The sequence below is a fragment of the Myiozetetes cayanensis genome, unplaced genomic scaffold (genome assembly GCF_022539395.1).
Source record: "Myiozetetes cayanensis isolate MyiCay16 unplaced genomic scaffold, myiCay2020 scf16, whole genome shotgun sequence".
Classification (NCBI taxonomy): Eukaryota; Metazoa; Chordata; class Aves; order Passeriformes; family Tyrannidae; genus Myiozetetes; species Myiozetetes cayanensis.
Window position 1 is genome coordinate 1,194,798 of NW_026087270.1, and position 27,919 is coordinate 1,222,716.

The window sequence follows — 27,919 nt, forward strand, 5'->3', positions numbered from 1 at the left end:
GGCGGTTCCTCCCCGCCCCGGCGGGGGTGGGGCCGGGCGGTGCCCGCGGCAGCCGCGGCTGTTCCGCAGGGTCGGGCTCGGCGGAGCAGCGCTCGAGTGGCAGCGGCGGAGGAGGCACAGCCAGCCCGGAGATGACAGACACCCTCCCGCCCCGCGGCTGCCCGGCGGCAGAGCCGGCCGAGGACGGCTACTTTCGCAAGGTGAGCAGCGCGGCGGTGGGCTCCGTGCCCGGGGGGGCTCCCCCAGAAGGTGTCCCGGGGCTGGCGCTCCCCGCTCCGTCGCTCACCATCTGCTTCGTCCCGGCGGAGCATCGCGGGCCCCGACCCTCGGCAGCGGGGAGCAGCCCTGGGGGGCCACGGGGGAGGGAGGCGAGGTGGGGACCTGTCCCGGGCTGGGGACAGGGGTTGTGTCCCTGGGGGCCGTGCCCGGAGCTGGGCTCCGGCTCCTCGGGGGTGCGCCTGGAGCTCTCGGGGCGCTCCGCAGGATCCTGGGCAGCCCTTCCCTGCTCCCGAGCTGGGCGTCACCCCGAGGAACAGGAGCGCTCGTAGCTTTGTAAAACAAGTGAAATTCCACTTGTCCGTCTTCTTTCTCCCCCCACCCCGCGCTCTTCCCTGTTCGCTCCTCACTGCGTCTCCTCTCTCGCTCTCTAGTGAATTGCCTTACGTACCTGTAAGAAAGTTTACTGGAGTAAGTTAACAGACTCGTTAGGAAGTTCTTAATGAACATCTGCCCTAATTACTCTTCAGACTGAGTGGGCGGCTTATGCCATAACCTGCACCCGAGTTCTTTCGGCACAACAGTAATTATGGTTAAGTATCGCCTGCAATGCAGCCCTGTGGGCAGTTATGAACTTCACCGGAGGTAAAGGGCAGTAAGAGCCGCTTTCGGAGAGCTTTGATTCGGCCTCCTCTCTCTGTTTTGAAGTTCTCAGAGCCTGTAACTTTTGTTTCAAGCCGGGGTGTAGGTACACGGGGGTTTTTGTGTAGATTCTGGATCGGAGACCATGAAATGTCCGTTCTGTGGAAGGAAGGAAAACAAAAAAAAGCTGTATACTTCAGTTTGTTGCTGCTCACGTCTGCATAAAAACATCCCCACGACGCACATTAGCAACCACCTGGATTACATGGCAGGGAGGCACAGGTGCTTTGCTTCGTTGGCGTCTTTACGGGCTGTTCTTTTCCCCAATTATTTACCAAATTCATAAGCCTGCAGGAGCTTAAGCAACAATATTGCCCTTTAGCAGAGGAACTGTTTGCGCCTGAAAAGAGCCAAGTTTTACCCGTGCCAGCCGTGCTGCAAGGAATCAACACCACCTGGTAAATAACTAGACAGACTGAAACAAAACTCTGACCAAATTTGTCTGGCTTCTCCATTTGCGTAATTCTACTGTAATACTTGGTGAGTAAATCACTTCTTTCTTACTAGTCCATGGCAGGAAATCATGAAGTGTGGCAAAGCTGTAATTACTTAGTTTTCATAGCTATGTTTTCTACACTCATATGCTGCCTTGAGGCATGTTAGTAAAAAAGCTGACTTTTCGTGAACTTAAGTTAGATAAATCAACTCTTCCACCTGTTTGTTTTTGCTGATAAGGACTAACTGAAGTTTAGTAGCCAGGTTGTGCCTCAGGTCATAAGAGGAGTATGTCTTCTACACTCAAACTTGCTAAAGTTTATTTTAAATTAAATTGTTACATGTTATAGTTAAGGTCACTGAAACAGCATTAGATGAGTGTAAAGCCCATTGGACAGGAATGAAGTTTTTCCTCACACATGAAAATACTGTTAAATCAATTTTCTGCCTAATCGTGAGAATCTTGCCCACTTTTCATTACTTATGTCTTAAAGCAGTAGAAAATGGATAGGAATCTGATAAAATCTGAGCGAGCCAGCATTGCAGTGAAACATTCTTCCCTCAGATCTCTGAAAGGTTCAACCAGCTCATAAGTGTCTTTAATAAAGTTACAAACTTCAGATTAGGCCAGATGCTCAAAGTCTTCTGTCCCTAAAAGTAAGCAGAAACCAGTATTCCCTGTTATCCATTAGCTGAGTGGTCTCAAAGGTTAAAGCTTTCTTTCTGACTCGGTAGTTCTAGGTGAAGGGGGGAAGAAAACCACACAAAACACCAAAAAAACCCTCAACCACAAAAAACCCATTCCTGGAAGCTGCAAACCCAAGGAGGCACTTTGGACACAATATCCTCAGTCCTCACGTGTCCGTGTGAATGGTGTGCTGGGTGACCTCAGTTAACTGAGACTGGTGAGGGAGCTGTTAATGGGTGTCCCTGGGTCTGTCACCTTCCCCTCCCTTTTTAAATGGCACCACTTTTTCTTTTCCTGAAAGGATCTGAGGGTTGTTTTACCACTTCTGTTGGTGCAGAATCACCTCAATTTCCAAGGTTAGTCCTTGTATTTTTAGGTCAAAATACTTAGCTGACCTTTTCATTCTGTGAGCTGTGGAGCAAGGTGAAAACACTTTGCATCAGTCCTGCTCACAAAAAGGCTTCCAAGCACTATTTACACAACGAGGTTGCCTTCCATGCTTTCTAAGAATATTGTGCACAATGAAATTTTATAATTGAGAAAAATGGAGCGGTTCATACAGGATCCATTTGTTTTGGACTCTTTTCATGAATGGATGACTATGGGAAGTATGCTCACAGTCCCTATAGTGCCCTTTTGTGTACTGTGCTTTTTGAAGTTTTAAATACAGCATATCAGAAGGCAAGGCTCAGCATCCCCAAGATGCAGCATGTAAACCAACTTATTTACTTAAAATAAAAAGGCACCAAACAAGTATTATTTTTTTTAGTGTAGGGAATGGGCCCTGTAAAAGCATGAACCGCTCTATGTGAAGTGCCAAAAATGGGCAAACAGATGAATAATTGTGTTTGCTGCTTTAGCTTCTCTTGTCACTGGAAAGTGACTCTGCCAGGTGAGTCTGAGATATGATGGGTAGCAGCTACTGCAGTCCCCTTCAGCCTTTCTCAGGCTTGCCCTTCCCATTCCCTTCCAGTGATGTCAGAGCTGCTCCAGAGAAACTTTTCCCTCTTCCTCTTGCCCCACCTCTTTCCATTATCTCTGTGGCAAAGGCCTGCAATCTATATAGGTGAAATGAGATTTTCCTGAAACCTGTAAGATGCTTTGAGCTGTCTCAGATGCTTGTGTTGCTCTTGATGTTGTTTTCTTTTTTTTTTGTTTGCTTGTTTGTTTGGTTGGGTTTTTTATCATCTAATTTTAAGGAGGTTCCCTGTGGAGACACACAGGGTACACCTATCTCTGTCACTGTTGCCCCTACTCCCTTTCTCTTACATCTCCCCTCTAAAACAACCCTCTTAAACCATTTGATCAGCTGCAACAAAAGTCGTGAGAAACATTTTACTTTTAAAAGCAAAAGAGGCAAACCCCAAAAAATATCCTTGCTGGTATCCTGAAGAGGATATGGCAAAGTGGAAGAAGCACCTTACTTTCCATCCAAAAGGAGATGGAGCTTCTGCCTGGAACTTTTCAGTTTCTGTGAAGATAAGTCACCAGAAAACTGGTTCTGCTGCTGTTCAGTTTATCTTGGCCATCCACGTGGGTAACTTAATTCAGTGTACATTGCCAGGGCAAACTGTACCTGTGCTCTGGGACCAGCAGCCTCGTACCTTGACCTCCTCTGTGTGCAGTTCCACATTCTTTCACTGTTACTGGCAGGATCAGCCATGCATATCCCGCACATTCATCCAAATTCTGCCCCCAGTCTTTTTTCCCTTTGAAAATAATGACAAAACTAATGATAAGAGCAAAGAACAATCTGTTTTAAAAGTAGAGCGAGACATTTAGATGGGAAGGATTTTTCAACAGGCCAAGACTGATTAAAGCAGGTCAGTCCTTGTGGCTGCTTTGCTTATGCCAGGTGCTTCTCCCACCTAAGGGGAAGTTATTCTTTAAGCCTGCCTTGGTTCTGTGGATTGCTTGGCCTCTCAGACCTCTTCCTAGTTACCTTTAGTTACCTTTGAATTCTTGTGAGAGAAACAGCTTTCATTTCCAAGCTGTTCTCCCCTTCTGTTTTTCCTCCTTTTCCATCACAGCAACCACCCTACTTGACCAGGAAGTTTTCACAAAGTAAATATCCCTGAAACACATCCACGTCCAGAACTCGTGATATTTATAACGTAGCACTCACTCAGCAACGGGACCCAGTGATGATCTGTTAGTGGGGCTGTGCCTGCCTGTTTTGGTTGGTTGGTTTTTTGGGTGGGTAGGAGCAAGGAGAGACATCTAGCAAGTTCCTTCTGCTGTATTTTCTCACCTTACTGCTTTGTAATGCCTTACACTGACCACAAATTCTCTTAATTTCCCACATCAGTCAGGAAGTTGCAATAAATGGTAAGAAAAAGCTCATTTTCCAAGGGTACCTTTTCTGCAGTGTGTTCTGGCTCAACACAAAGCATTCTGGCCTCAGTTTGGTTGTTTTGGATGGCAGTGCACTGTGCTCTGTGGGGGCAGAGCAGTAGGACAGCTGCCTTAGTGAAGCTTTAGACTCTGTTCAGTTGAAGGAAGATGCCGCTTTCTTATCTCTTCCCTTTCTCAAGGCTTTGGTTCCATCTGAGGCTAGATATTCATCATCTAGACCAAGCTGGTGATTCAGAAAGAATTCAGAAAGACAGACTATGTATTAGTCCCCCATGCCAGGGCAGAAGCTCAAATCAGCAAGCAAGCAACTCCAGGAGTGAAGCACCAGGCTGGAAATGATAGGTATGGAAACCAGCTTGTGAATCAGCACTTCCCTCATTAACTCTCTGTCTTAACTTTCGGGGTTCCTTCTGCAGGGCATCCCCCATCTGTGGGTGATGTATCAGTTTACCAACCTGCTACTCCTGTCCTTCCACTGTGGTTTAGCTCCTGGGGTTCTCTCTAAGTCATTGGTAGCCAGGCAACCATCACCACTAGCATTGACACAGGAATATTTATTTGCCTATTTGTTCTCTTTCTGCTTGTCTGGCAGGACAGAAACAACATTACAATGATGCAAACACCTGTCACCCCATGTCCACTCACTATATACAAATTCATGAAACCTAAAACAGAAAGTGGCCCTTCATATGAAATGAAGAATCACCTGAAACTTGCTTAGCCAAGAGACAGATGTCTCTGATGAAATATTAATTTTAATTTCGCTCTGTGAGTGGTGTGACAGGATGGAGTATTGTATGGGAAATAAATCTTTGGAATTTAATACAATAATCAGTTCTTTAACTTTATATTAATCTTTTGGACCGGGCACTTAAAACTGTAAAATACTTGTCCAGGGTACAAGTAGATTAGGCTCTAGAAGACCACATCTTCTCTTTCTTCTTTAAAAATAAAACCATAAACACAGAAAACCCACCAAACACAACAATAAAACCCTCAAATAAAACTTGTGCTTCTGAAAGATTTACAGCATACAGCTAAATTTTTCAAAATTGTACCAGGAGGAATATGCAAAAAGAAACGTTAATTATAGCCCTGGAAGAAGGTAAGGAAATAGCAATTTAGCAGGATTTGGGCTCAGCCCTAGAAATACTGGTGTGAATCATGGTGTTTGCTGCAGTTGCTGTTACAGCCACACAAGTTTTGCACATAAATTCTCTACATACATGTGTAAATGACTGCAGGGCAGGACCATTTGCATCCACTGCCGGGCTTACCAAGCAGCACAGGTTGCTCTGGCTGGAAAGGAATGCTCTCTTTTAAGCAAGGAAACACACCCAGTTTCAACTCTGTGTCACCTTCAGACAGTGACTCACCTTCCAAGTTCAAACCACTACTTGGTAAATAATATTTATGCTAATGTCAGATACTTGCTGCTGTTACTCACTGTTTGTCAGAGGCATGAGTTTTGTGTCCGTCACGACTGGGTTTCTGACATTTTCTTGAAGAAGGAGCTTCCTGACATCCAAATTATAATACAACTGTTTCTTTATTCAGGACCCATATTTTTCACAGACCCATACTGTCTTCCCCCTGTGGTGGGTAATTTTCCCGAGGCCTAGAGTTTAGGAACTTGGAAAAGCACAAAGGTACCGGCTAAACCCCTTAGACTGCAGGATTTTAAGGCTCCTTTATGCAGTGAAAGTTTCAGCCATACTCCTTGATCATTTTTACAACTTGCTTTGTAATAACCATTCTTTTGTTGCTGTTTAATTAAGAATTTTACTGATAGTGTATGAACCAGGATAAAATCCAGTTTACTCTCCAGGTTTGCTTGGCTTGGCAAAGTAATAAACAGTAATTAAATGAAGCATCCAGTATCCTGTTGACAAGAAATAAAACAGCAGGTGTGGAAACCACTGGGAAGTTTGGCTTCCATTTATTGTAATGAACTGAATGTTAACATTCTTGGGATTGTCTAAATGTGAACCAGATAGAAATGCTGTCTGGGAAAGGGATCTTCTGCATGGAGGAAAACAAAATAAAGCACTTGATTGAACCTGGCAGCAAAATGACTTTTTGTTACACAGAACTTGTGCTTTACACAAGGGGGTATCTTTTTCAGATTGTGTATTTCCCATGGTTCTGGTTTGGGGTTTTTTTTCCAGATATTTATGATTTCACTGTCCTCTATCCATCAGTTTTGTGGCAGCCTGATGACAATAAAGAGTTTAGGCCTGTAAATGAACACAGACTAGCTGAGTGTCCTCATCCCCTGTGGAGGAGATGTAAAAAGCAACTTTTTCCAAAAAAGTGCCTTGTCCTCTTAGGGCCCAGGGCTCTTCTTGCAATAAAGCTTCATACAGAGATTATTCCTGAACCTGAAATGCAGGGAAACTTCTCTGACTCTTTTTCTCTCTGCACAGAGTTTAGGATCGTTGCCATTTTGCACTCACTGTTCAATAGGAGCTTGTTTGACTTCTGGGCTGGAGCTGAATCAAAGGTTCACTAAAATGAAGAGCTGAACCCACTTGCAGCAGCTTCATGGGCTGGGGAGTCAGGCAGTTGATCCTCCTGAAAAATTTCCAGAAGTAGAGCTGTAAAAAAGCGTTAGAATGATGTCATCAAACATAATTGGCACACAGGAAGGGCAGGGAGTTGTAAAAGGAAGCTGCAGCTTTAGAGAAAAAAATGAAAAAAAGGGCAGGGCAAGGTTATGTTTAAGAAGGATGCTTGGACTGAATGGTCAAGAAAGAAGTTGGAAGAAAATAGCTGTGCAGGACTATGGAGATGACAGGCCTGGGATGAGAATCAAGTATTCCAAATGAATGCAAAGAGCAAGAGGAAAGAATTGGTGGGGTTCAAATGAAAAATGGCATGGGTAGAATGGAAGGAGATAAGGGTTTGAATACCAGTAGCAGAAAAGATTACACAACACAAAATGAAGAAACAGCAAAGTAGGAAAAATGGTTGCACCCCAGGAAAAGGAACAGACTGAGAGCAGAAAGCAACTTTGTGCATGTCTCTGTGTAGAAAGGTATGTAAAGGAGCATAAAGTATTTGGTAAAGGACTGCTTTTAATCTCAGATGAAGGAGTTTGCTCCCTGTGCATGTCCCCACCAGTAAGAAGTTCACCTGCTCTGTGTTGTGCTTGCTGTGAGTGGTTTCTTGGCAAAGAGAGGATCCACTGCACTCCCAAGTGTGGGCTTTGCTGCAAGTGGTATTTCAATGCAGAAACATTTCTGCAATATCAGTAATTTAATGTGGTGTGTTTTTCTCAGGTTATCTGTCAGATGGCACTTTTGAAGATGTTTGCATAAACTTCCTGTCATTTTACCTATTTATCGCAGACTTTTCAAACCAGAGATTTAAAATTAACAGTATTGGGTGTTTTCTCAGTCCAACTGGTGTAACCTGGTTTGATCAGCTCATTTCTCTATTGTTGAGTCAGTTTGCTTTCACTTGGCAACCCAAATCACTGAACTTCACGCAGATAATTAGAATTTCATGTTCTATTTAAATACTTGCTTTTGCTACGCTCGTGTGTCACTGCTTGGCCACTCATAATCAGAGCTCGTTGAGAGACTTTTAAATGCTCTTATATCAAAATTGAGTTTTTATAGTCAAAACCAAGAGGGAGATGTTCAAAATAGTGCATTTAGTGGCTGGAGGAGTTGAGAGAAGAGAGATCTGAGCCTCTCTCTTGTGTAATGCACAACCAGGACTGATAAGCTTTGTACTGATACCCAGTGAGGCCACTCTAAAGGCCATGCTTTATTTAAGGGTAAACCTTTAAAACTGAGTGGTTATAAAACCAATAAAAAGCAAATAGTTGCTTCAGAATTAGCAGTTAAGGCTGCAGGGGTGTGCTGGCTGGCTCTGAGGATTAATATTCAAAGCTATTTCATAGTTTTTTAAAAGGGGTGGCAGAGGCAAAGAATAAAGGTGTGGAAGGGAAGCTTCTCCCCTATTTTAAAAGGTGTTAGATTGTGTTTCCCTTAAAAAAAAAAAAAAAGATAAACATGCAGTCCTATTAATCTGTAGCAGTTTTAGCTTATCACTGCTCACCAGAATACAATGCTTCAGTCCTGCTCAAACACAGGTTTCGGTAGTTTGAGCCTTGTGCTTGTGTAAGGTGTGCACACACACCAGAGCAGTGTGGGAACTCTGGATTTCACACTTTACTTCTTAAGGGAATCCCTCTTGATGAGTGTCTGAAGGTAAAATCATCATCTCACCCTGTAAAGTTCTATTTTCATGAGCTTGAGATGGAAAGGGAGGAACCTCGGGAAGGAGGGGTGGGAGTTGTGCTGAAGGTCTGAGCACCAGAAGGAAAGGGCAGAGATCCTTGAGATCCTTTGAAAGTTCTTAAAACCGTGAGCAGTGATGCAACCAAAGCCTGGTTTGGACAGAGTTGTATTTCAAGGCTGCATATATGCCAGGATGGAACTCTGATCTTCTGCAAGGGGTAAGCAGAAGTTTTGATGGGAGTTCCTACCTTGCCAGGTACTGCTTTTTTATGAAATCTGTAGAAACTTAATAACATTCTGCCAAATTTGGTTGTGTTTTCAAAATACCCTGAAAATGTTTTTTTTAGGGGAGAACCGACTGTCTCACACCTGTACTTAAGCTTTAAGACAAATATTTTTTGTCTGGATTTTAATGGTAAATACTGTGGTCATGGTGTCTCTTTTAATGAACAAGTTTGAGATAAGGAACACTGTCATTGATGTCATTGTAGTTAATTTATATTCATACAGAGCCTATGCCATTAGTGTTCCTTTAAATTCACTGTTACTCCCTCTGAAGTGCCTTCCAACAGCAACAAAACACTTGTTTTCTCAATTCCAGGGATGCAATCCTCTTGCCGAGACTGGACGAAGCAAACTGCAGAATCAAAGAGCCGTCCTGAACCAGCAGATCTTAAGAGCAGTCAGAATGAGAGCTGGTGCTGAGAATCTTTTAAGGTAAACGTCGTGGCTTCCTAATTCTCTTCCAAGCAACACTTTTAAAAAGATATTCTTTTAATTTTGTAAAAGTCTCTTAGCAGTTTCTTTTCCCCGGTCTGCCTAATACACTGCATCGATCGCTGATGGGTGCTTTGTGAATCTCCCTGAAGTTTAAGTTCAAGCTGAAACTCTACAGGGTCGTTACCTGCTTTTAAGTGCCCTTTCAGCGCTGCTTTGTTGCAGTGTCTCGGGTGGCTCTCTTTGTGCAGCTTTATTGCTGGTGATGATGGCAAGAGAACCTTTCCTGAATGTTGTAATGAGTCCTTTTACCCCTCAAATCAAATCAAAGTGCCCCCGTGCTGTTGCTTTTCCCAAGATCCTTCAGTTCCCTGAGAGGACCATCGGTTGCCTCCTTAATTCCATAAAGTAACGATACAGGAGTAGCAGGGTAGCAAACCTGTACTTTGAACTGGGTTACAGCTGCCACCAAATTCTCCTTAAGCTGGAGGCAACTGGAGGAGATTCTGCTCTTCACCTATTGTATTTTGTCCACCGATTTATTTTTTAAGGATGTGGTTCCTCATCTGGCTGCCCCCACAGGAGTAGCCTTGTGTTGTTACATCCTGTGATTAATTCCGTGGCAAACAGTCCTGTAGCTTTCCAACAGCCAGTCCATCCCCCTGTTACACAGAAGAACTGGGAATTTCCTCAATTCTCATCTGCAATAGTCTCCTGAAGAGTCTGTTCCTCTGCTCAACTGGAGCAGCAATGGCTCTTCAAGAACCAAATCTAGGAAGTATTCTTACAGAAGTGAAAATGCTTGGGTAAATTCAGTTTTCTTAAACCTGCCATTAATTAATAGGTTGCCCTTTGCCTTTGTCTCCTCTCTTGCAAACGAGGGGACTGGTAGAAAATTTAGGTAGTTTTAGCCTAGGACTGACTTAATTTTGTTTTGTTTTCTGGATAATTGATTGAGGAGTAAGACTTATGGTCTTTTGCTACCTTTTGTATGCTTAGCAAAATCGTTATAACTGAGTTAGAAACTGGACACTGCTCACTCAGTTAATGGTTTTGCTCCTCAGCTCAGGAGAGGAGTGTTTTGTGAGGGCTAAAGAGATGAGCAGTGTCAAATGTGACACTGGGAACCTAAAGCTGTCCTAAAGTTCAGCTTCTGATGCCAATATTAACTGCTGAAATAGTGAAGTTGCTGTTTACAAGAGTGGGAACTAAGCCTACTTAAGAAAAGAGGATCAGACTTAAGGAATAAGTTTTTAGAAATCTAAGGTGAATTTAGACCTGTTGGACTGTTAAAACTTGCTAGTTCTTTGAAAGAAGAAATTTTAAAAATAGAAAGTTCCCGTGGCTGGGTGTATTTACAGAGTCCTAAGGGAAACCATAAACAAGCTTTAGGTTTTCAGACTCTATTTGAATTTCATCAAGTTCTAAAAGAAAAGAAACAATTGCTGTCCACAAGGAGCCTTCTACAGTAGGACTTGGGGAAAAAGCTGGAAATGCAGGTTTCTTTACTTTTGGCTGAAAGTAAACGCTAGGCTTGAAGCAAATGATCCATGTAGTGCAAAGACTTTTGTTTTCATAATTTCTGAAAGTTGCCCTCTCCTTTTCATTGTCTTTTGTTCTGGAAAATCTGATTTAAAACTGAATTCAGAGTAGAGTAATGTGGAGCTCAGCGATATCACATTGCCTTTTGCTGGTTGTCATTATAAAGAATGTCTACAGTGCAAAAAAAACCCAAAAAGGGAATAAAATGAACTCTAAACTTACACAGATGTTATAGCAAGAGAGCCAACAGAGAAGGTGAACCTGGAGGGAGCATTAGAATCCCTCCTCTGGAGAATGGTAAGCCAGACTAAACATAGAGCCTTAATATGCCATAATTAAAATGCTTAAAAAAATAAATAGCATCAAGGCTTGTCCATTTATTTATTTTTAGATATTATTTGTTATGTATTTGTTTATATTTATTATTTATTGGTGCTGTCTTTACTGAGAAGGATCCACTCCACCCCTGTGTTTGTGTCAAGTTTGGCTTATGATGGCAATAAAAATTAACATTGCTTGATTTAAGCAATCCAAGGTATTCAATAAAGTACAGCATAGAAAATTTGCAGATAACTCATTTATAATAGGGAATGCAAACTTAAAATTTTGGCCCAGTTCTTCACCAAGGTGCTCTGTAAAACTGCAGGAATGTTCCAAGTACAGCCTAGATTTATGAGGTGGTTGTTCCTAAATATTTATGAAGGTGAATTTTGTCTGAAAGATAAATGTAAAATGCTACATGTTTAAAATAAGTTTGTTATTGTCTAAGATTTGGAATCTAAGGGTATAATGTCTCTATCTGTGGATACAGATCAAGACCTTTTGTTTTAAACTCATACCTGTGGTTATAAATATGGATGGTTTAAGTCTCTTGGAAAGAGTAGCATTCTCATAAATGCTCTGTATGGAGAGTCAGGTTAGAAATTGTGATATGAATACACAGAAAAGCTCAGTGGGGGGAGGGCTGGATGTTACCATCCACTGTGCCAGCAGTTCACAATGTTGGCATTTAAATACATAAATGGCAAAGGAAACAAGAAACAAAAATCATTTACATCCAACAAAATCAAATTATAGAGAAAGTTGTCTGGTATTAAAAAGAAATATCTTTCTTCTAGTAGATCTTTCTGTAGTAACTGTTCTTTTATTCTTAAGATCAGAAGGCTCAACAGATCTTGATTGAATTTATAAAGGGGGGGAAGTATCTGTTGAAAAAATGTCTCCTGACCACTCCCACCTCCACCCTCTTGTCTTCTTTTAGAAAAAACAAACATATAATCTGGAAATAGGATAGTGATTCTGTTTAATGCTTTAGTTTTGTTGATGAATGTATCTGAAAATATGCCTGACCCTTAATCACACACAAAATTTAGCAAACCTTCTGTGGTGTGTGCTGTTATCTGGAAACTATCCCAGGCACTCTCTTGACAGAAAATACTAATAAATTCTGAAATGTGAGATCTTGTACCATCTCTTAATGGAGATAAAAAAAAAAAATCTTAAAAATGTTGAGAATGCTGACAAGGGGTCAGCCAACCTTGTGGGAAACCTTTTCCTCAGCAATAAAAAAATTTTATGTTTCTTTCTGCAGAGCAACCACCAACAACAAAGTACGGGAGCAGGTTCTGCTGGAACTCAGTTTTGTAAACTCAGACCTGCAGATCTTGAAGGAGGAATTGGAAGGACTTAACATCTCAGTGGAAGTTTATCAAAATGCAGAGTAAGTATAAAGCCAAGTCCCTCAATTATTAACAGGTCCTCTGTTTACCCTTGGAAACAAAATTGTTTCTAGGGGAGCGTGAATGTTGGACAATAACCACGTGACAGAACAGGAGCTCGATAGGAAGGGAACGCACTTGATGGGAGATTTGTTGACTAAAGGTTAGTCTGCATATTTGCCTTTCACTTGGGCAAGGCATGTGCCACCAATCCTTAGATATGGAGCTCCTCTGAAGGGGGGAGAGCTGAAAGCTCTCGGGGCTGGACTGGAAACATGTGGCACTGAGTAGATGAAATTGGATTTTTCCAAGATTACACTGATTTCTTTTTTTTTTTTTAAATTGCAATGGATTCCTCAAAGATAAAACTTCCAAGTTAAAGAGTATTCATTGCCTGCATGCTGCAGGTCTGGGTCCCTCTTGGTGCTGTCTTCAGTTAGGTGGTAACTTCCAGGTGGATTACAAGGAATTCCTGTTGTAGAGGGACTGACTGAGCCCATTCCCAGTGGGGCAGCTTTCAATTGTGAGTGCTGGCTTGATGAAAAATATCTATGTTTAGTTTTTCTCCAAAAGAAACCTGTGCTAAACTTCCTGCCCTTCACTCCCCCGTGGCAAACTTTGACAACTATTCGATGCAAAAATGTTGTGGTTTTTTGTGTGTGTGTGTGTGGCTTTGTTTTTATTTTGTGTGGTTTTTGGTTGTTTTTTTTTGTGTGTGTGTGAGTGTGTGTTGTTGTTGTTGTTGTTTTGTGGGTTTGTATGTTTGAGTTTTTGGTTGGTTTTTTTTTGAGGTTTGGTGGGTTTGTTTGTTTAAGATTTTACTGGTCTTCATATATGCATATGAACACAGAGAGCACTATTAAAGTTACGGCTGTGGAAATGAGAGCAGGACTCCACAACTTCTATTCCTTCTTCCAGCTAAGGAATATTAAAAATACTTGGGTTCTCAGTGCAGGGTGAGCAGGAGGTCAGACCCCAAGGCAGGCAGAAGCCTTGAGGCTGGACAGCAGAATGCTTGTTATTCTCTGCTGATCCTGCTTCCCCAGGCTGTTTTGCAGGTATTTTACCTCTGTGATGCTGTTCAGTCTAAGTTCTAAATGCTTTTTGTGTTCCAAAAGCTAAAATAATTCACTTATTGGGAAGTGTGACAGTGCCTCTCCTCGGCTCTGGAAATCCAGGATCACCTCCCTGACTGCTCAGAGCTCCCATGACGTTGTTGGCTGCATGGGTGTGACGCCTCAGCTGTGTTAAAAATAAACATTCGATTCTTTGGAATGACAAATGCTGCTCTGCAGGGACTGGGGGTGACACCAGAATTCGCTAAATCAGGGCATTAGGATTTCTTTTGCATGTGTCTCACTTCCTTTTTGGGCAGAAAGCTTTGATATAATCTGTAGCAAAAGTGTTGAGGTTTCTTCTAAAAGCCTCAGTAGAAACCAGCCCATTTGCACTACCTGCAGTGGTGTTTTGGCTCTGAGCCACTTTCTGGATCATGAAGGACCCTTCCCCTGCTGAGGAAACTCCCTTCCTACTCCCACCTTCCCAGGAAGGAATTTTCACCAGTAGAAAAACTGGTTTTTGATAAGACCATAAATAACTGTGGGACTTTGTAGCTGGTAGTGGAATAGTGATTAGGCAGTCAAACAGTTGCTTTCACAAAACACAAAAAAAATAAACCTTCAAATTGCTTGACACTGATCTGTTAAACCTACTCAAACTCTGCATATCTGGAAGCAGTTCTGATCTTTAAGTCACAGTTCTCATCCTTATTGCCTTTTGATATTCTACAGGTTAACATTTAGCATTGGAACTGAGGAGTTCTTGGATTTCTTATTCCTAGACCTTTCCCTGTAACAGTTGGGGTACTTTGGCCCTGTTTTCCCCTGCATTAGACACACACATCACTTCTACACATGAAACCATTGGCAGCATGGAAAATACTGATTAGAACTCCTGATAATTACCATAGCCCTTACTGGGGCAGATCTCCTGGCAACTGTGGAGCTAAATTGCAGTGAGAGTCTCCTTTTCTTTCCTTGAAGGAAAAATAGGTTTAAATGGGGAAAAATAAAAAAAGCTCAGGCAAGTAGCTTTCTTTACTCTCTTCTTAAAAAGTCACAGGCCATTAAGCAGATTTTCTTGGGCAGGAAGGAATATAAATGTTAAACAATGTACTTTTCCCTCAACACACATCAGTGTACAAACTTGCTGTCATCAAATAAACCAAAGTAATTAAAACAGACAAAGAGAAAACAAATATTTCTGAGTATTTTTGCCTTTTCTTTTTTTCCACAGAGAGACTTTCAGTATTCCCTTGGTACCTCTTGGCCTGAAGGAAACCAAAGAAGTAGATTTTACACTCCCCCTCAAGGTAAATTTCACACACACATCTCAGAATGAACAGCTAACAGGAATAACTTCCATTTCAGATTTGTCTTAAAGAAGCAGAAGTAACGTATGTGCAAATTATTTTTTTGTTTTACCCTAAACCCAAGATCATAACGTGTTTAAAAATTCATTGCCAATTGTTTGGGTCACTGCTCCTTTCTAACTAGGACGAGGAGGCAGAAAATGTTATTAGAAATTCTGCTTTGGAGACAGTGGAGTTAAACCAAAGAGAAGAAAAATTCCTCCCATGGTTTTTTGTTTTAATTAAGAGCATTGATTACCGATTTAGGTGTAAAAGGAAATAGTACTGAAGGTTTTACTGGACATAATGCAGTGATGAACCAACTTGGAATTGCCCTAATATATCTGACAAAAATTTGACAGTCTGTTCCTGTTAATGAGTTTTTATGGTCACTTGATTCCCCTGTCATTTTAGGTAACACTTTTGGTTTGCCCCTTTCAAAGTCACCAAGTGTTGTTGTTTTAAAACCTACTGGTGTTGATGTAACAGGTGTTTGGTTCCTTTACATCAGAGTGAAGTTTCTTGTCTCAGATATCAAATCAAATTATTAGTTCTACTGTCTCTTTGTACTGGTTGCAGCTGCAGGAAAAAATAAGTTAATTTTAGATATTCCAATTTTTTACCTTTTTTTAGGACTTTATTCTGGAACATTATAGTGAAGACAGTTCTGAGTATGAGGATGAAATAGCAGATCTCATGGATCTGAGACAGGTAAGTTCCAGTACGGCATGCTATGAGGTCTTTTAGTCTACAGTTGCAAATAATAACATTTGTATGGAAACAGAATAGGCCACTTTTTAATTTTCATGTTCTTTCTGACTTCATTTCTGAGATATGGAACATGAATCTCCATTGTCCAAGAGCTTTACAACCTGAGCAAAGAAAAAGTGAAGGAAAAGATGAAGCTATGCAAAGTGATAAAGCTTTGTAAATCTTGTAAATTTGAGATTTGTATTGCCTACTTCTTTTGTTTGACTTTAAAGTATTTTTAGTTTACCAAGAAGAATGCTGAAGTGAATTAATCTGGCAAAATATTGTAGCAGGATGGTGGCTATTTCTAACTATTGTTTGTTTCCTGTATTACACTAAAAACATAGGTGATCACTGCAGCTATCATAGAATACCTACAGTCTTTATTTCATTAACTCTGAGACTTGCCAAACAGGTGCTGTTTGCTTTCTTAGAGGTTCTGTGCAGCTGAAAAACTCTTATTTGGAATGCATCCACGTGGCCTTAGGTTTGCTGTTCTCAGATTCCACACATTTCTGGGCTCTGCCCAAGTCCAGAGGAAGCAGAGCTTTATCCCTGGGTTTCAGTCCCCAGAACACACCTGATTTTGCTCTGCTGTGTTTCAAGGCCTGCCGCACCCCCAGCCGAGACGAGGCCGGCGTTGAGATGTTGATCAGCTATTTCCTGCAACTTGGTTATGTAGAAAGCAGATTTTTCCCGCCCACCAGGCACATGGGAATTTTATTTACGTGGTAAGTGTGTAGTTCATGTTTCTCTTTGGTAATTTTTTTTTTTCTCAGAACAGTGCTAATCATTAACTGTCTTGTGCTGAATTTGAAGCCTGTCAGTGTGTGTGTCTCTCCCTGACTCCCTGCAGTGGGTGTTGTCAGCTTTTTGTGGAGTTAAGTGTAAACCTGAGGATAATACACCCCTTTGACACTTAGAGTGAAACCACTGGATAGATGAGGATTTGGGCTACAGGCTAGCACAAGGGAAAAAGGGAAAAAATAATCATTTTGGACAGCTACAGGTGTTTCCTGAACTCCAAACCTTCTGGATGAGGAATGGGCCAGACCTTAATTCTCCTCCTTCAGTTTGTTAAGAAGACCATTTGGGCCACAAGAGAGAAAGGAGTGACTTAATTTGTTACAGGGGAATATTTACTACACCCGTGAGCAAGATTTGACTCTGAATTCAAAGTTTTTTGTGATGAAAAAAGATGACTACCATGTGGTCAGGAGGAACTGTTAAATTTCTAGTCATAGCTGCAAATAGAAACGTTAACCACCAGCAGTGGAGAATCTAAACATGCCAGCAGTTGGTCTTTGGTGACATCTGAGTAGGAGAACACAGCAGCACACGTGGGCACTTCCTCCTCTCGGCCTCTGGGATGTTTTACAGGCACTTCTGGGTTAGATATAACAGCCTTTTGGAGGTGCTGCTGTAAGACCTGCTGAGTCCAACAGAGCTGTTCTCTGGCTTGCAGCGTGTGCATTGTCCTGCAGTACATCATGGTGTTTCTATTCATCTTCATTTTCACTGTAGCAGAACAGTTCTTAAGAATTCCACTCCTCTCTCAGAAAAACAGAATGAGATGACCTGTTGTTTCAATGGGCTCTGCTGACCTTCCCACTTCTGGTGTTTGCTTCCCAAGGTATGACTCCTTCACAGGTGTCCCAGTGTGCCAGCAAAACCTGTTTCTTGAGAAGGCCAGTATTTTATTCAACATTGGAGCTCTCTACACCCAGATTGGAACAAGGTGCAACCGCCAGACCCAGGCTGGACTTGAAAATGCTGTTGATGCTTTTCAGAAAGCTGCAGGTACACATTTGAAAATACTGGGGAAGGTCTTTATGCCAGTGTTCCTGATCGCATTCTGATGTCATACAGATGGCTGCATTTCCTACTGACTTCATTACACAACATGAGGAGGAATAGAGGAATTCAAGAAGCCAAGTGAAGAGCTCAGATCAAGCTTTAAGTCTTGATCTGCAGTCTCCAGCTGTAGTCTGAACATGTAGATAAAACCAGTGAATCCTGTGGTTGGTGATTTGTGAGCTGCAGTTCAAAGGTCCAGGTTATAGCCCTGCATTAACTGCTTTGTTGTTCAGTCCTTTTTGCACCAGTGTAACTTCTGCCTGAGAGCACAGGGGTGTCACATCTGTCCAAGAGGCAATTTAAATGTTTCATAAAAAGCCTTAAAACCTAGTTTTCCAGATGGGGGTCTCAAAAATTATTCTTCCTGCACTCTTCAGTGAAAGTTGGAACTCACTGGAAGTTGGCTACCTATTTTCCAGAGATTCCAAAGGCAAACAGGTTCAAAATAATGAATCTCTGTCCTATGCAAGGAAAAATAGAAATTCTAATAAAGGGAATCATATCCCTGGAACTAACATGTTATAAAAGCTTTTCTTTGGTTGGGGCTTTTTAAATAGGTTTTCTAAATTGTTTTTGAAGTATCATCTGTGCTACACATAATGCTGGAAGACATGTCCTGTGTAATTAGTAGGTACTGTAAGATTTATTTCTGCACTAACAATCTGTAGCTATTGGCTTCCTCTGTATGGGTGGAAACAGCTACAAACTGTGCACCACAAGTTGAATTGTCATGAACCCCCTGTTTTGAATACAGAGCTATAAAAAAAAAAAAAAATACAGCATTTCTTCATGTATACTTAAAGTAAATTCTCTTTCAACCTTGAAGGACATTTCAACAACTGGGCAATTTCTTCCATTTTATTGCTGCGTCTTCCATTTTGTTGATAATAATAATAATAATAAAATAAAAAAAAAAATCACTGCTTTTCACTTTAACATGTTTGCAGAACAGAATGAATTCCAGACTGGAAAGGTGTTCTTTGCTCCCACAGGACCTTTGCAGGGCCCCAGAGCAACGTGCTCAGGAGGCATTTCATTGTACCTGTGCACGGCTCCGTGACACCTCATTATGTTGGCAGGGACATGATACAGAGCTTGTATTGACTGTTTCTCAGTGCTGAACTAAGGTATTGCACCGAGTTAGTGCTCAGCAAAGCTCTCTGCGTGAGCAGAAATATGATAAGAACAACAATAAAGAAAAGTATATTTTTTCCCCCCTGTGCTTTCAGTTCCTTGCAGGAGGGCACTCCATCAGTACTTGGGAGGCACCTGGCGTAGTTTTTTCAGTGCAAAAAGGTTAAGATGGCCATAATTCAAATTTCTGCAAGGGCATATTAAAAATTAAGGTGAAAGTGTAACATGGAAAATTAAAACCCACAGAAACTGTTAGTAGGAAAATGCAGTACAACGTGGCCAGAACTGAGTGTGGTGGCAAGAAGGAAGTTACAGAAGCTGGGACACTTAAAAGGCAGAGGTCTTATTGTTACACTTTTGCAGGATTATCAGCAATTAGCAGGGTGGTAGAACTCACTAAACCAGTTGGATGACATGCACAATGAAGGTTGTGCTTCCATCAGTGAACCCGTTACTCAATATTTGCACTGCACTTAGTGTTTGTTTTAAATTTGATAAATAATAGAAATTACATTTTGGTGGAACAAAGTGTCTAGAGAAGAATGTTATTTTTACCCTATTAAATATAAATACAGTTTATTTAGTTCATTTAGGGGTGTGGAATGGAGCTTTCACTGGGGCTCACAATGCACTGAGCAGCATCTGAAAGGGAGATCTATAAATAAGTTGATACGCTTGTGTTTTTTCCTTCCATCCTGCTGTCTCCTCTTTATAGCTATGCAGATTTATTTCTCTTCCCTGTATAAGCCCTGCCTCCCACCCCCAGACACAAGTCACATCCAGTGTTATGGTCCATCACAAGAACTGCTCCAAACAAAGCTGGAGGCAGCGCCCTCAAAACTTGTAGTTTCTGTTGCTCCTCTGAACTGTGGTTTTGAGAGCTGTGGCTGGGGATGATTGATGGAAATGCAAAGCAAAACCTGTAGGTCACTTGAGTTCCATGTACACCAAGACCCCCTGCAGATTGCTGTAGTGCCATACTAGAAGTTATGCTTTCAATCCTCATTATTATGGCACGTGATAATTAAGTTCATTTGTTTCTCTCTCTGTGATGCTCACAAAACCATTTTTGTGATTTCAGGAGTCCTGAACTACTTAAAGGAGACCTTTACTCACACCCCAAGTTATGACATGAGCCCAGCCATGCTGAATGTTCTGGTGAAAATGATGCTTGCACAGGCTCAAGAGTGTGTTTTTGAGCAGATTGGGCTCTCTGGAATACGCAACGAGTTTTTCACACTTGCAAAAATGACACAGGAAGTTGCCAAGGTGAAATATGGGACTTTAAATCTAGTCTTAAAAATAACTGTTTACAGTACTGTGTTACTAGCTACAGCTTCTAGGAGTATTAACAGAATTTGTTGAACGTTAAGCATTTATTAAAAATAACAAGGGACAGCTCCAGTGAGAATCACAACCTTTCAGAAGATTAAAATGTGAATAGCTGCTATTTAAACATTGTTTTTGAACTGTTACAGTTTTTAATTCATAATCCATGGAGTTTAACAGAAATATGCTGAGGCACTCAGGCAGTAAATTTACTGAAGGGTTTTTAACAAGCTATTTGTGTTCCTCTTGCAAACAGTACAAATTTTGTCCACAGGACTACACACAAGAGGCTGAGGTTGTTTGTGTGGTTCCCTGTCAAGTATTGAACACACCCTGTCTTGTTTCCCAGCAAACCTAAAAAGCTTGAGTCCAGAAGAACATCTGAATTGTAACTGAGGGAAGGACCGTGATGAACAGAGCCAGAGCTGTTTTTGGGGCCTGCCAGAAAACAAAGCAGGTCCAGAAGGGAGTGCTCATACTTGGAGGTACCTCCCAAAAATTGGGTCTGCCATCAGACCTGAGTCATTTCAGAGCAGCAGATTAGCTGATTCCACACTAGATAAACAGGCAAAGCCTTTCCAACCAAGCCTGCAAAGTCTCCCTGAGTTACCTGTAGGATTGATCAGCTGCTGGGGAAAGATCTTTTGGTTCTGTCAGTTGGAGTAGTCTGATCCATTAAACCAGAATTCACTGCTTGGAAAACTTTTATATCCTCTGTATAAAGAACAGTATCCAGGTTTTAACCAGACCACACAAACTTAAGGCTAGGTATGACCCCACAGTTTCAAAGTGAAGCACAAATTCACTGTATAAGTAATATGCTTCACCCTTTTTCTCAACTGGATTAACTCAATCAGATATATTTACAAATTAAAACCACTTTATTGGATGGTATTTTTATTTAACTCTGAACCCACACAGATTTACTGACTCAGTCCATCTGTTTGGGTACAAAATAGAATTACCTTTCTTGTAAGGGAAAAATCAGAGATGGAATTTCAGGTTTTTTCAGAACCTATTTCCAATCCTTTCCAACCATATTTTTTCCCTTCTTTGATGTGATTGCACATGAAGTTATCTTAAGGCTGAATATGATATCCCTTAGTTGAGCACCTAATAGCTAATGTTAAATTCTCACACTCCGATTCTGTGCTTTATTTCAGGTGGGAGAGGTTTACATGCTGGTTAACGCTGCAATGAATCAGGAGCCAGTGAAAGAGAACATTCCCTATTCCTGGTCTAAGCTGGCACAAATAAAGTCGGACCATTACAAAGCTCTGGCACATTATTTCACTGCCACCATTCTGTGTGACCATGAATGTAAGAATCATACTTCCTTTGTATGTTCACAGGAATAACAGTAATAAACACAGCAACAGTTATAATTTGGTCTGTGAGTAGGACAGCAACTTTGGTGCTTCAATAAATGTTGAATTGTGTTCATATGTTAAATTTTCCCACTCAAAACACTAAATTTTCCCCAAAAAAAGAGGCCATGCTCTGTTGTCTTTTACAGACGAATGTGAAAGTTCAATAAACCAACTTTGGCAGAAAGAAAAGGTAAATTGTATCCATTATATCCTGCTAAACAGTTCCATTTCTATCCACATATTCTGGCATATAAGTATTATTCACCTATTGATACACAAGTGATCAAGATGATGAAACTGATAAAGTTCCTAAAAACTTGAAATTCCTATCAATATGCATTAAAAAAACTGAAGGGAATGTAGGAGTACCTCTACAATACAGCTGAAGGAAGAGGGGAGCAGGAGCTGGGTAGTGGTTGATGCTCTGTGTCCATTGTTGCAGTGCAGCCTGGTGATGATGAGGACCAGCAGGAGAAGGCCTTGTCCCAGCTCTACGACCACATGCCCGAAGGACTGATGGCTCTGGCTGTTCTGAAGGACAAAGTTAGGAGAAAACAATTAGGTAACTGCCAGTTTCACACAGGTGCTCTCTGCCATTTGAAAAGTACTTCGTGTTTCTTGTCTGTGGGTGACAGCCTGTGGTTTGTGCTGTTTGCAGGGAAGGCTCATCTACGCCAGGCCATCGTTTACCACGAGGAAGCTCTGAGGGTCTGCGGGCTGTGCAAAAAGCTTCGGAACATCGACGTCCTCCAGGAGGTGCTGACAGCTGCACACAAGCGTTCACTGCTCAAATATGCTCAGCAGGAGACAGAAGATGACTTCCTGAGCCTAATCCAGGCTCCAGATATCCTCCGTAAGTGGGCAGAGGATACCTAACCATACACGAACATGATTCCGTGTGCTGCAGCCAAAAGGTTCTGCACCCCTTCAGAGATCCTGCAACAGCTTGCAGTTGTGTTGATCCCACTCTGTGTGAAGTATCACCTGAACAGCCATAAAATAGGACTTAGCACTTCAGGGGGAGTAGCTGGAAGTTAACCTGAGTAAAAGTTATGCCTTAAAGCATCATAACTGAAAGCAGTAGAAATGCTTCCTTAGGAATGGCAGTAATGCCTTTGATTAGATATATATGCATCCGTGCATAACATAAATAATGCATATGTTATGTATATGCTGTACATTTGTAGAGTTCAGATTCCTCACGTGTTTCCTCAATCACAGAGAAGTAAATTTTGTTACAGCTGTTTTACAGTGTTTGCCTCAGGCAACACTGTTTTCTGGGGTAGATGACAGTTGGTGGTTAGGTAGAACTCAGCTTTTTTTGGTGACTGTCTCGAGAACTAGAAAAAATGGGGAAGTTTTAAAAGTTAAAATCATATGGGGGAAAACTAGTAGCTGTTTCATGAGGCACAACTCTTTTTGACTCAATTTGACTGCTATTGTTTCTTTCTACCTTAGTCCAGCTCATACAGCTTTTTCCTCTTTGGAAGCAGTAGGAAAGTATGAGTGCTGGCTTTAAAGAAAAATAAAGAGGGGAATAGCACAGTTTTGTTTGGGTGGATTTTTTTTAAGTTTCCTGTGTTGCTACTATGAGGTCTGAAGATATTTTTAAGGCGATTCAGATATTTGTCTTACAAATTTCCACCAAAGTGAGGTTTTCCTACAGCCTGGCAAGAATTTAGGAGAAATTTCTATCTAGCTTGGAGTGCAAGAAAAATAAACTTTAATGTCTTTTAACTAATAGCTGAGAGAAAATTAATTTTGTTTTCTTTTTGTTTTAGCCAAAACAGAGCATAAAATAGAAACAATCGCTCCTCAGTTTTCCAAGGTGAAAGTTAAAGACTTCTTTCACAAGCTGGTATGTGACATGCTAATGCTGACCAACCTCTGCCATTTGGATAGCATAATAATAGATAAATTCACTCTCATGTGAGGAAAGGGACACAAGTATTTTAGCCTGAAAAGATGATCCTGTAGTTACTGGTTTTTTGCTGAAGTTTTTGGAGAGATCATTCCTAGCTTTGGAGGTACAAGTCAACTTGAGACTAGCAAGGAATAAAGAGTGACATTTCTATATGGCTTGCATGGCATTCAGTCTTGATAACCTTCAGAAAATCCCATGAAGTCTTAATAAATAATTGCACACAACTTATAAAGGTGGGGAGAAGCTGGTGGTGCTTGGAGATGGACTGCAGGCTGTGTGACATGCACGGGACACAGCCAGGCTGTCAGGGGGCTTTGTGAGCAAAAGGAATTGGGAGTTATGGTTGGGATCAGAACATGAATCAGTAATACAGGATCTCAGAACCTGCTGCACATCTTCAGAGATCCTGGAGCAGCTTGGCAGTTGTGATTATCTCACCCTGTGTGAAGTATCACCTGAACAGCCATAAAGCAGGACTTAGCACTGCAGGGGGAGTAGCTGGAAGTTAACCTGAGAAAAATCTATGCAAGATGAGCTTTAAAGCATTATAATTTAATAGAAATGCTTCCTTAGGAGTAGCAGTGACCCATGCTGTGCCTGCTGTGTTCCCTGCAGGGCCCCCTGACTGTGTTCTCAGCCAAGCAGAGGTGGACGGCTCCACGTACCATTCGCATCCCCCAGGGAGCAGGAGAGCTCGGATTCCATCTCAAAGGGGGTTCACCAGTACAGATTTATTGTCTGGATCCACTTTGTCCTGCAGCAGTAAGTACTTTGGGGCAATATTGGCAGTTTCTGTGCAGACTGCCGTAGCCATACACCTTAAATGTAACTTTAACTTGTTCATACTGGTGTGTGGAGTATTCACTGAGTTCTGCACATTAGAATTGTCAATTCATATCATCTGAACACATTTTCAGTGCTATATACACTGTAGATTAAGTTAGAGTATCCCTGACATCACATGAAACTAGAGTTGATTTCTTCCTCTGTTCAGTCTTCATAGTTAAAAAGTCACAAATAAGAAAAGCAATCGTCACTCCCTGTTTAATTCGAAGGGATAAATGCTTTAAAAAGTAGCAACAAGGATGAGGATGAGGATCAGGAAGGTAGTGTGTGCCCAAGGAAAGAGGGAAAAGAACATTTTATTGGCTGGTAACATGCTGTTCTTTCAGGGGAAAATCCAAAGGGATAAAGCAGCATGCAGTGATGAGCACAGTTTAGCTCTAGAAAAGGCAGAAGCAACCACAGAAGGACAAATAAGAACAATGAAGTAAACAGGGCAGAAAATATGTCATGGGCAGTGATAGGGCAGCAAAAACCAGGGTTCATTTCCTTAAGGAGAAAAGCAAAAAGGATGTAAGAAGAGCCAACATTTGAGTATAACAGAATCACATTTATCAATGGTAACTCAATAAGTAGTTTGTGTTCTTGAAAAAGGTGCACAAGTCTGGCCAGACAATGGGTTTGTAGCATCTGAGAGGGCAGTGCCTTTAGGGCAGATACTACACCATGACAGAAACGTTTTATGCATCTCAAAATTGCAGATAATAACCTGTGCACAATGTTTTGACAGTCGATGGGCCTGAAAGAAGGTGACTACATTGTTTCAGTCGGCGGAGTGGATTGCAAGTGGCTCGGAGTGAATGAGGTGCTGGAAAAACTGAGGAGCGTGGGAGAGCAGCCCCTGGAGATCCAGGTTATCAGTTGCCAGGATACAGCAGCATCTTTGGTATGTCATGAGGCAAATATGTTTTGCAGACTGGAGATGTGGGAGTTTTTTTTACTTGCCTGCCTTCAGTCCCTGATTAACGTTGACTTTCATGCAGTCAGATATCCCACTCTGCCAGGGAATATTTAAAGCCTTCAGGCAAGTGTTCAGTTTTAAACAATCTGTTTAAATCATCGTGCCTTGACAAGCCAAAGTAGTCTGTGTGCATAGGAATGGTTGGGTGGTGGCGTTTTTTGTAGTGGAGCTACTCTAGATTAATTGCATTACAAATTTCAAGGCACAGTTTATTTCCTCTAACTTGTGGCAGAGGATGAAAGTATTACCCTGTTCAGCTTTGGAAAAGCCACAGGGAAACAATTATGGATGAAATAGAACATCCAAGACCACATGTTTATTTTCTGTGCACTGTCAACGTAAAGGCTCTGTGAGTTGTGTATTAGATCATGGATTAATGTATTTATTTTTTATTTGGGAGGACTTTAACTGCCTAGCCAGTCGCTGAACTGCTGTGGAAGTTTTAGACTGAGGGAAGATCATCACAAGATTTAAAAATGTTAAGCTCGAAATAACTTAGTTGGTGTCTGAAAGAACCTGTAGTTCAGCTAAATCCACTGCTTCATGTTCCTGACATTCCCTGGCAAACCCAGGCACTGAAGCAGTGTTGCCTCAGAAGCCCTCAAGGTGCCCTGACTGCTGTTAGGCTTTCTTATTTTGTTTAAGAAGTTGGTTTTCCTTATTGAAAATAAGGAATTACACACCTGCCATTCCAAGCTGCAGCTGGAAACAAAAGGCTGGAATATAACCAGGTTGCTCCAGGGCACAGCTAAGATAAGATACAGAAGGCTGTGCCTTTCAGGTATCCCAAAAGAATATCCTACAGCAGCTCTTGTTGTCGTAGTTGGGATCACCATGGAACCTGTCCAGAGACAGCAAAATATTCCCTTCGGATCTGTGCAAGAGCCACATACTTCAGCTTTGTAGGGAGGCCAGGGTACATATTACACAGTCACCCTAAATGCCTAACAACCCATGGAAAGATTCCCAAGTTCCTGTCTGCTGTGCAGAGGATACCCTTGGGTCCCTGTGTGCCAAACCCCGGGAGCACACAATGCCATGAGCCTGGCACGCTGGCTGCCCTGCAGAGCTGCCTGCACACTGACCCTTTGTGCTGGCAAATTCTGACCCACTTTGGGTGGCTGCCTCTCACAATGCTCCCCTTCTTCCTGCAGCACAGCAAGAGCGCGACGTACTCCGTGGGAATGCAGAAGACGTACTCTTTAATCTGCTTAGCCATGGACGAGGATAAAATGGATCAGACCAAGAAAGCCCCGCTGAAACTCCCTTTTCTAAGCTGGGGAACTAAAAACAGACAGAAAGCTGCGAGCACCCTCTGCCTGCCTTCGGCTGTGGCGGGGAGTTCTCAGACCAAGAAGAAGCTTTTACCCTTCACGCTTCTGAACACGGAGAGCTCATTGTACTGAGTCTTCCGGAAGGATCTGTCAACGTGACGCTTCTGTTTAAAATGTACATAAAAATCAGCTTTATCTCGATAAAAATCGATTTTATCTTTATGTATGTGTGTACAAACTCAGACAAGTACCGTGGGACTTCATTTGCCTGTGCGTGGAGACACTTGTGAAGGTCAGAGCCTGGCAAGGACTGTAAAACCGAAGTATTTGAAGGGCAGAATGAAGCAGTTTGGGAGGTATGCAATAAGAAGATGTAGAGGATAGAACTGCTTACGTGAGGACTGGATTCCTTTGGAATTTCAAAATACAGTTATCGTGACTAATTTTTAATGACTATGCTAGATGGGAGTTATTTATTACAGACTTGATGCTGCATGCAAAACAATAGGGGACACATTAAAGGATGATTTTGCTCTGAAAGTTTAGAGTCACTTAACACTAAAGAATTATCTTAAACCACAAATGAGAGAGAACGATGTTATTCAGACAAACTAACCTTGTGCCAAGGGTTGGTGCCACAGCATTGTGGTTTTTATGCAGACGAGGTGTGTTCTGCTGAATAGATAATTTAATTCTGGAAGAGAATTAGAAGGCTTAAAATTTAAAATGTCTTTGAACTCCAAAAGGCTTGTACTCTGCTCTTTTTCTAGGATACATTTTAAATGCCTGCTGATGCAAATGTTAAAAACAGGCTTTATTCCAAATGACATTATTTAATCTACTTACCTTGAGACTTGTGTCTTATTAGTCTTGATAAAGTGGATTAACTGTGAAACAAATCTCAAAATGGACATATTATAGTATAATAATCAAGAGTATATAAGTTGCAGTGATGAAGAGTGCCTGTGTAAGTGGCAGAATATTTATTTACTGTCGCATCAAATCTTTCTGCCCTTGGCAAAATTCATGAGCAGCTATACATATTATAGTAAGGAGGGAGACAAAAAATAACTGGTGAGCATTTCTTTGAGATTCTTCTGTGTTCTAAATTAACTGAAAATTGCTAACACTGTAGTGTTAGTTAACATTGCCATCTACAGAGTAGATATATGCTGTTTGATACTCAAAACTTGAATGAGGGGAGAGTTTGCATCTTGGTGTAAACTTGGAAGTTGTCACTTATTTTTAGTTTCTTATGTAGTAGGTGTAAATATCTTGATGACATTTATTTAAGAATAAAAATCAGATGCTGTCACTTAATAGTAGCTTTTTGATTCTGCTACAGTTTGGATGATGCAGCATAATTTACAGGTTTTTGCTATCTACTGATGCTGTATCTTGTGTTTCTGTGATTTGGCTTACAAATATCTAAGACACTTTAAAG

The 27,919-nt window shown here is 41.5% G+C and overlaps 1 protein-coding gene across 1 annotated transcript; it reads left to right on the forward strand.

Moving 5' to 3' along the window:
- The first annotated feature begins 37 nt into the window (after positions 1–37).
- On the forward strand, positions 38–27,790 carry RHPN2 (rhophilin Rho GTPase binding protein 2). The gene is made up of 15 exons (XM_050311419.1): positions 38–200; positions 9,248–9,363; positions 12,497–12,625; positions 14,919–14,994; positions 15,667–15,744; positions 16,390–16,514; positions 17,417–17,583; positions 19,856–20,043; positions 21,267–21,423; positions 21,916–22,035; positions 22,132–22,326; positions 23,255–23,331; positions 24,013–24,159; positions 24,971–25,126; positions 26,356–27,790. The coding sequence occupies exons 1-15, from the start codon at positions 132–134 to the stop codon at positions 26,605–26,607; spliced, it is 2,052 nt and encodes a 683-aa protein (XP_050167376.1). The 5' UTR covers positions 38–131; the 3' UTR covers positions 26,608–27,790.
- The last annotated feature ends 129 nt before the right edge of the window (positions 27,791–27,919 follow it).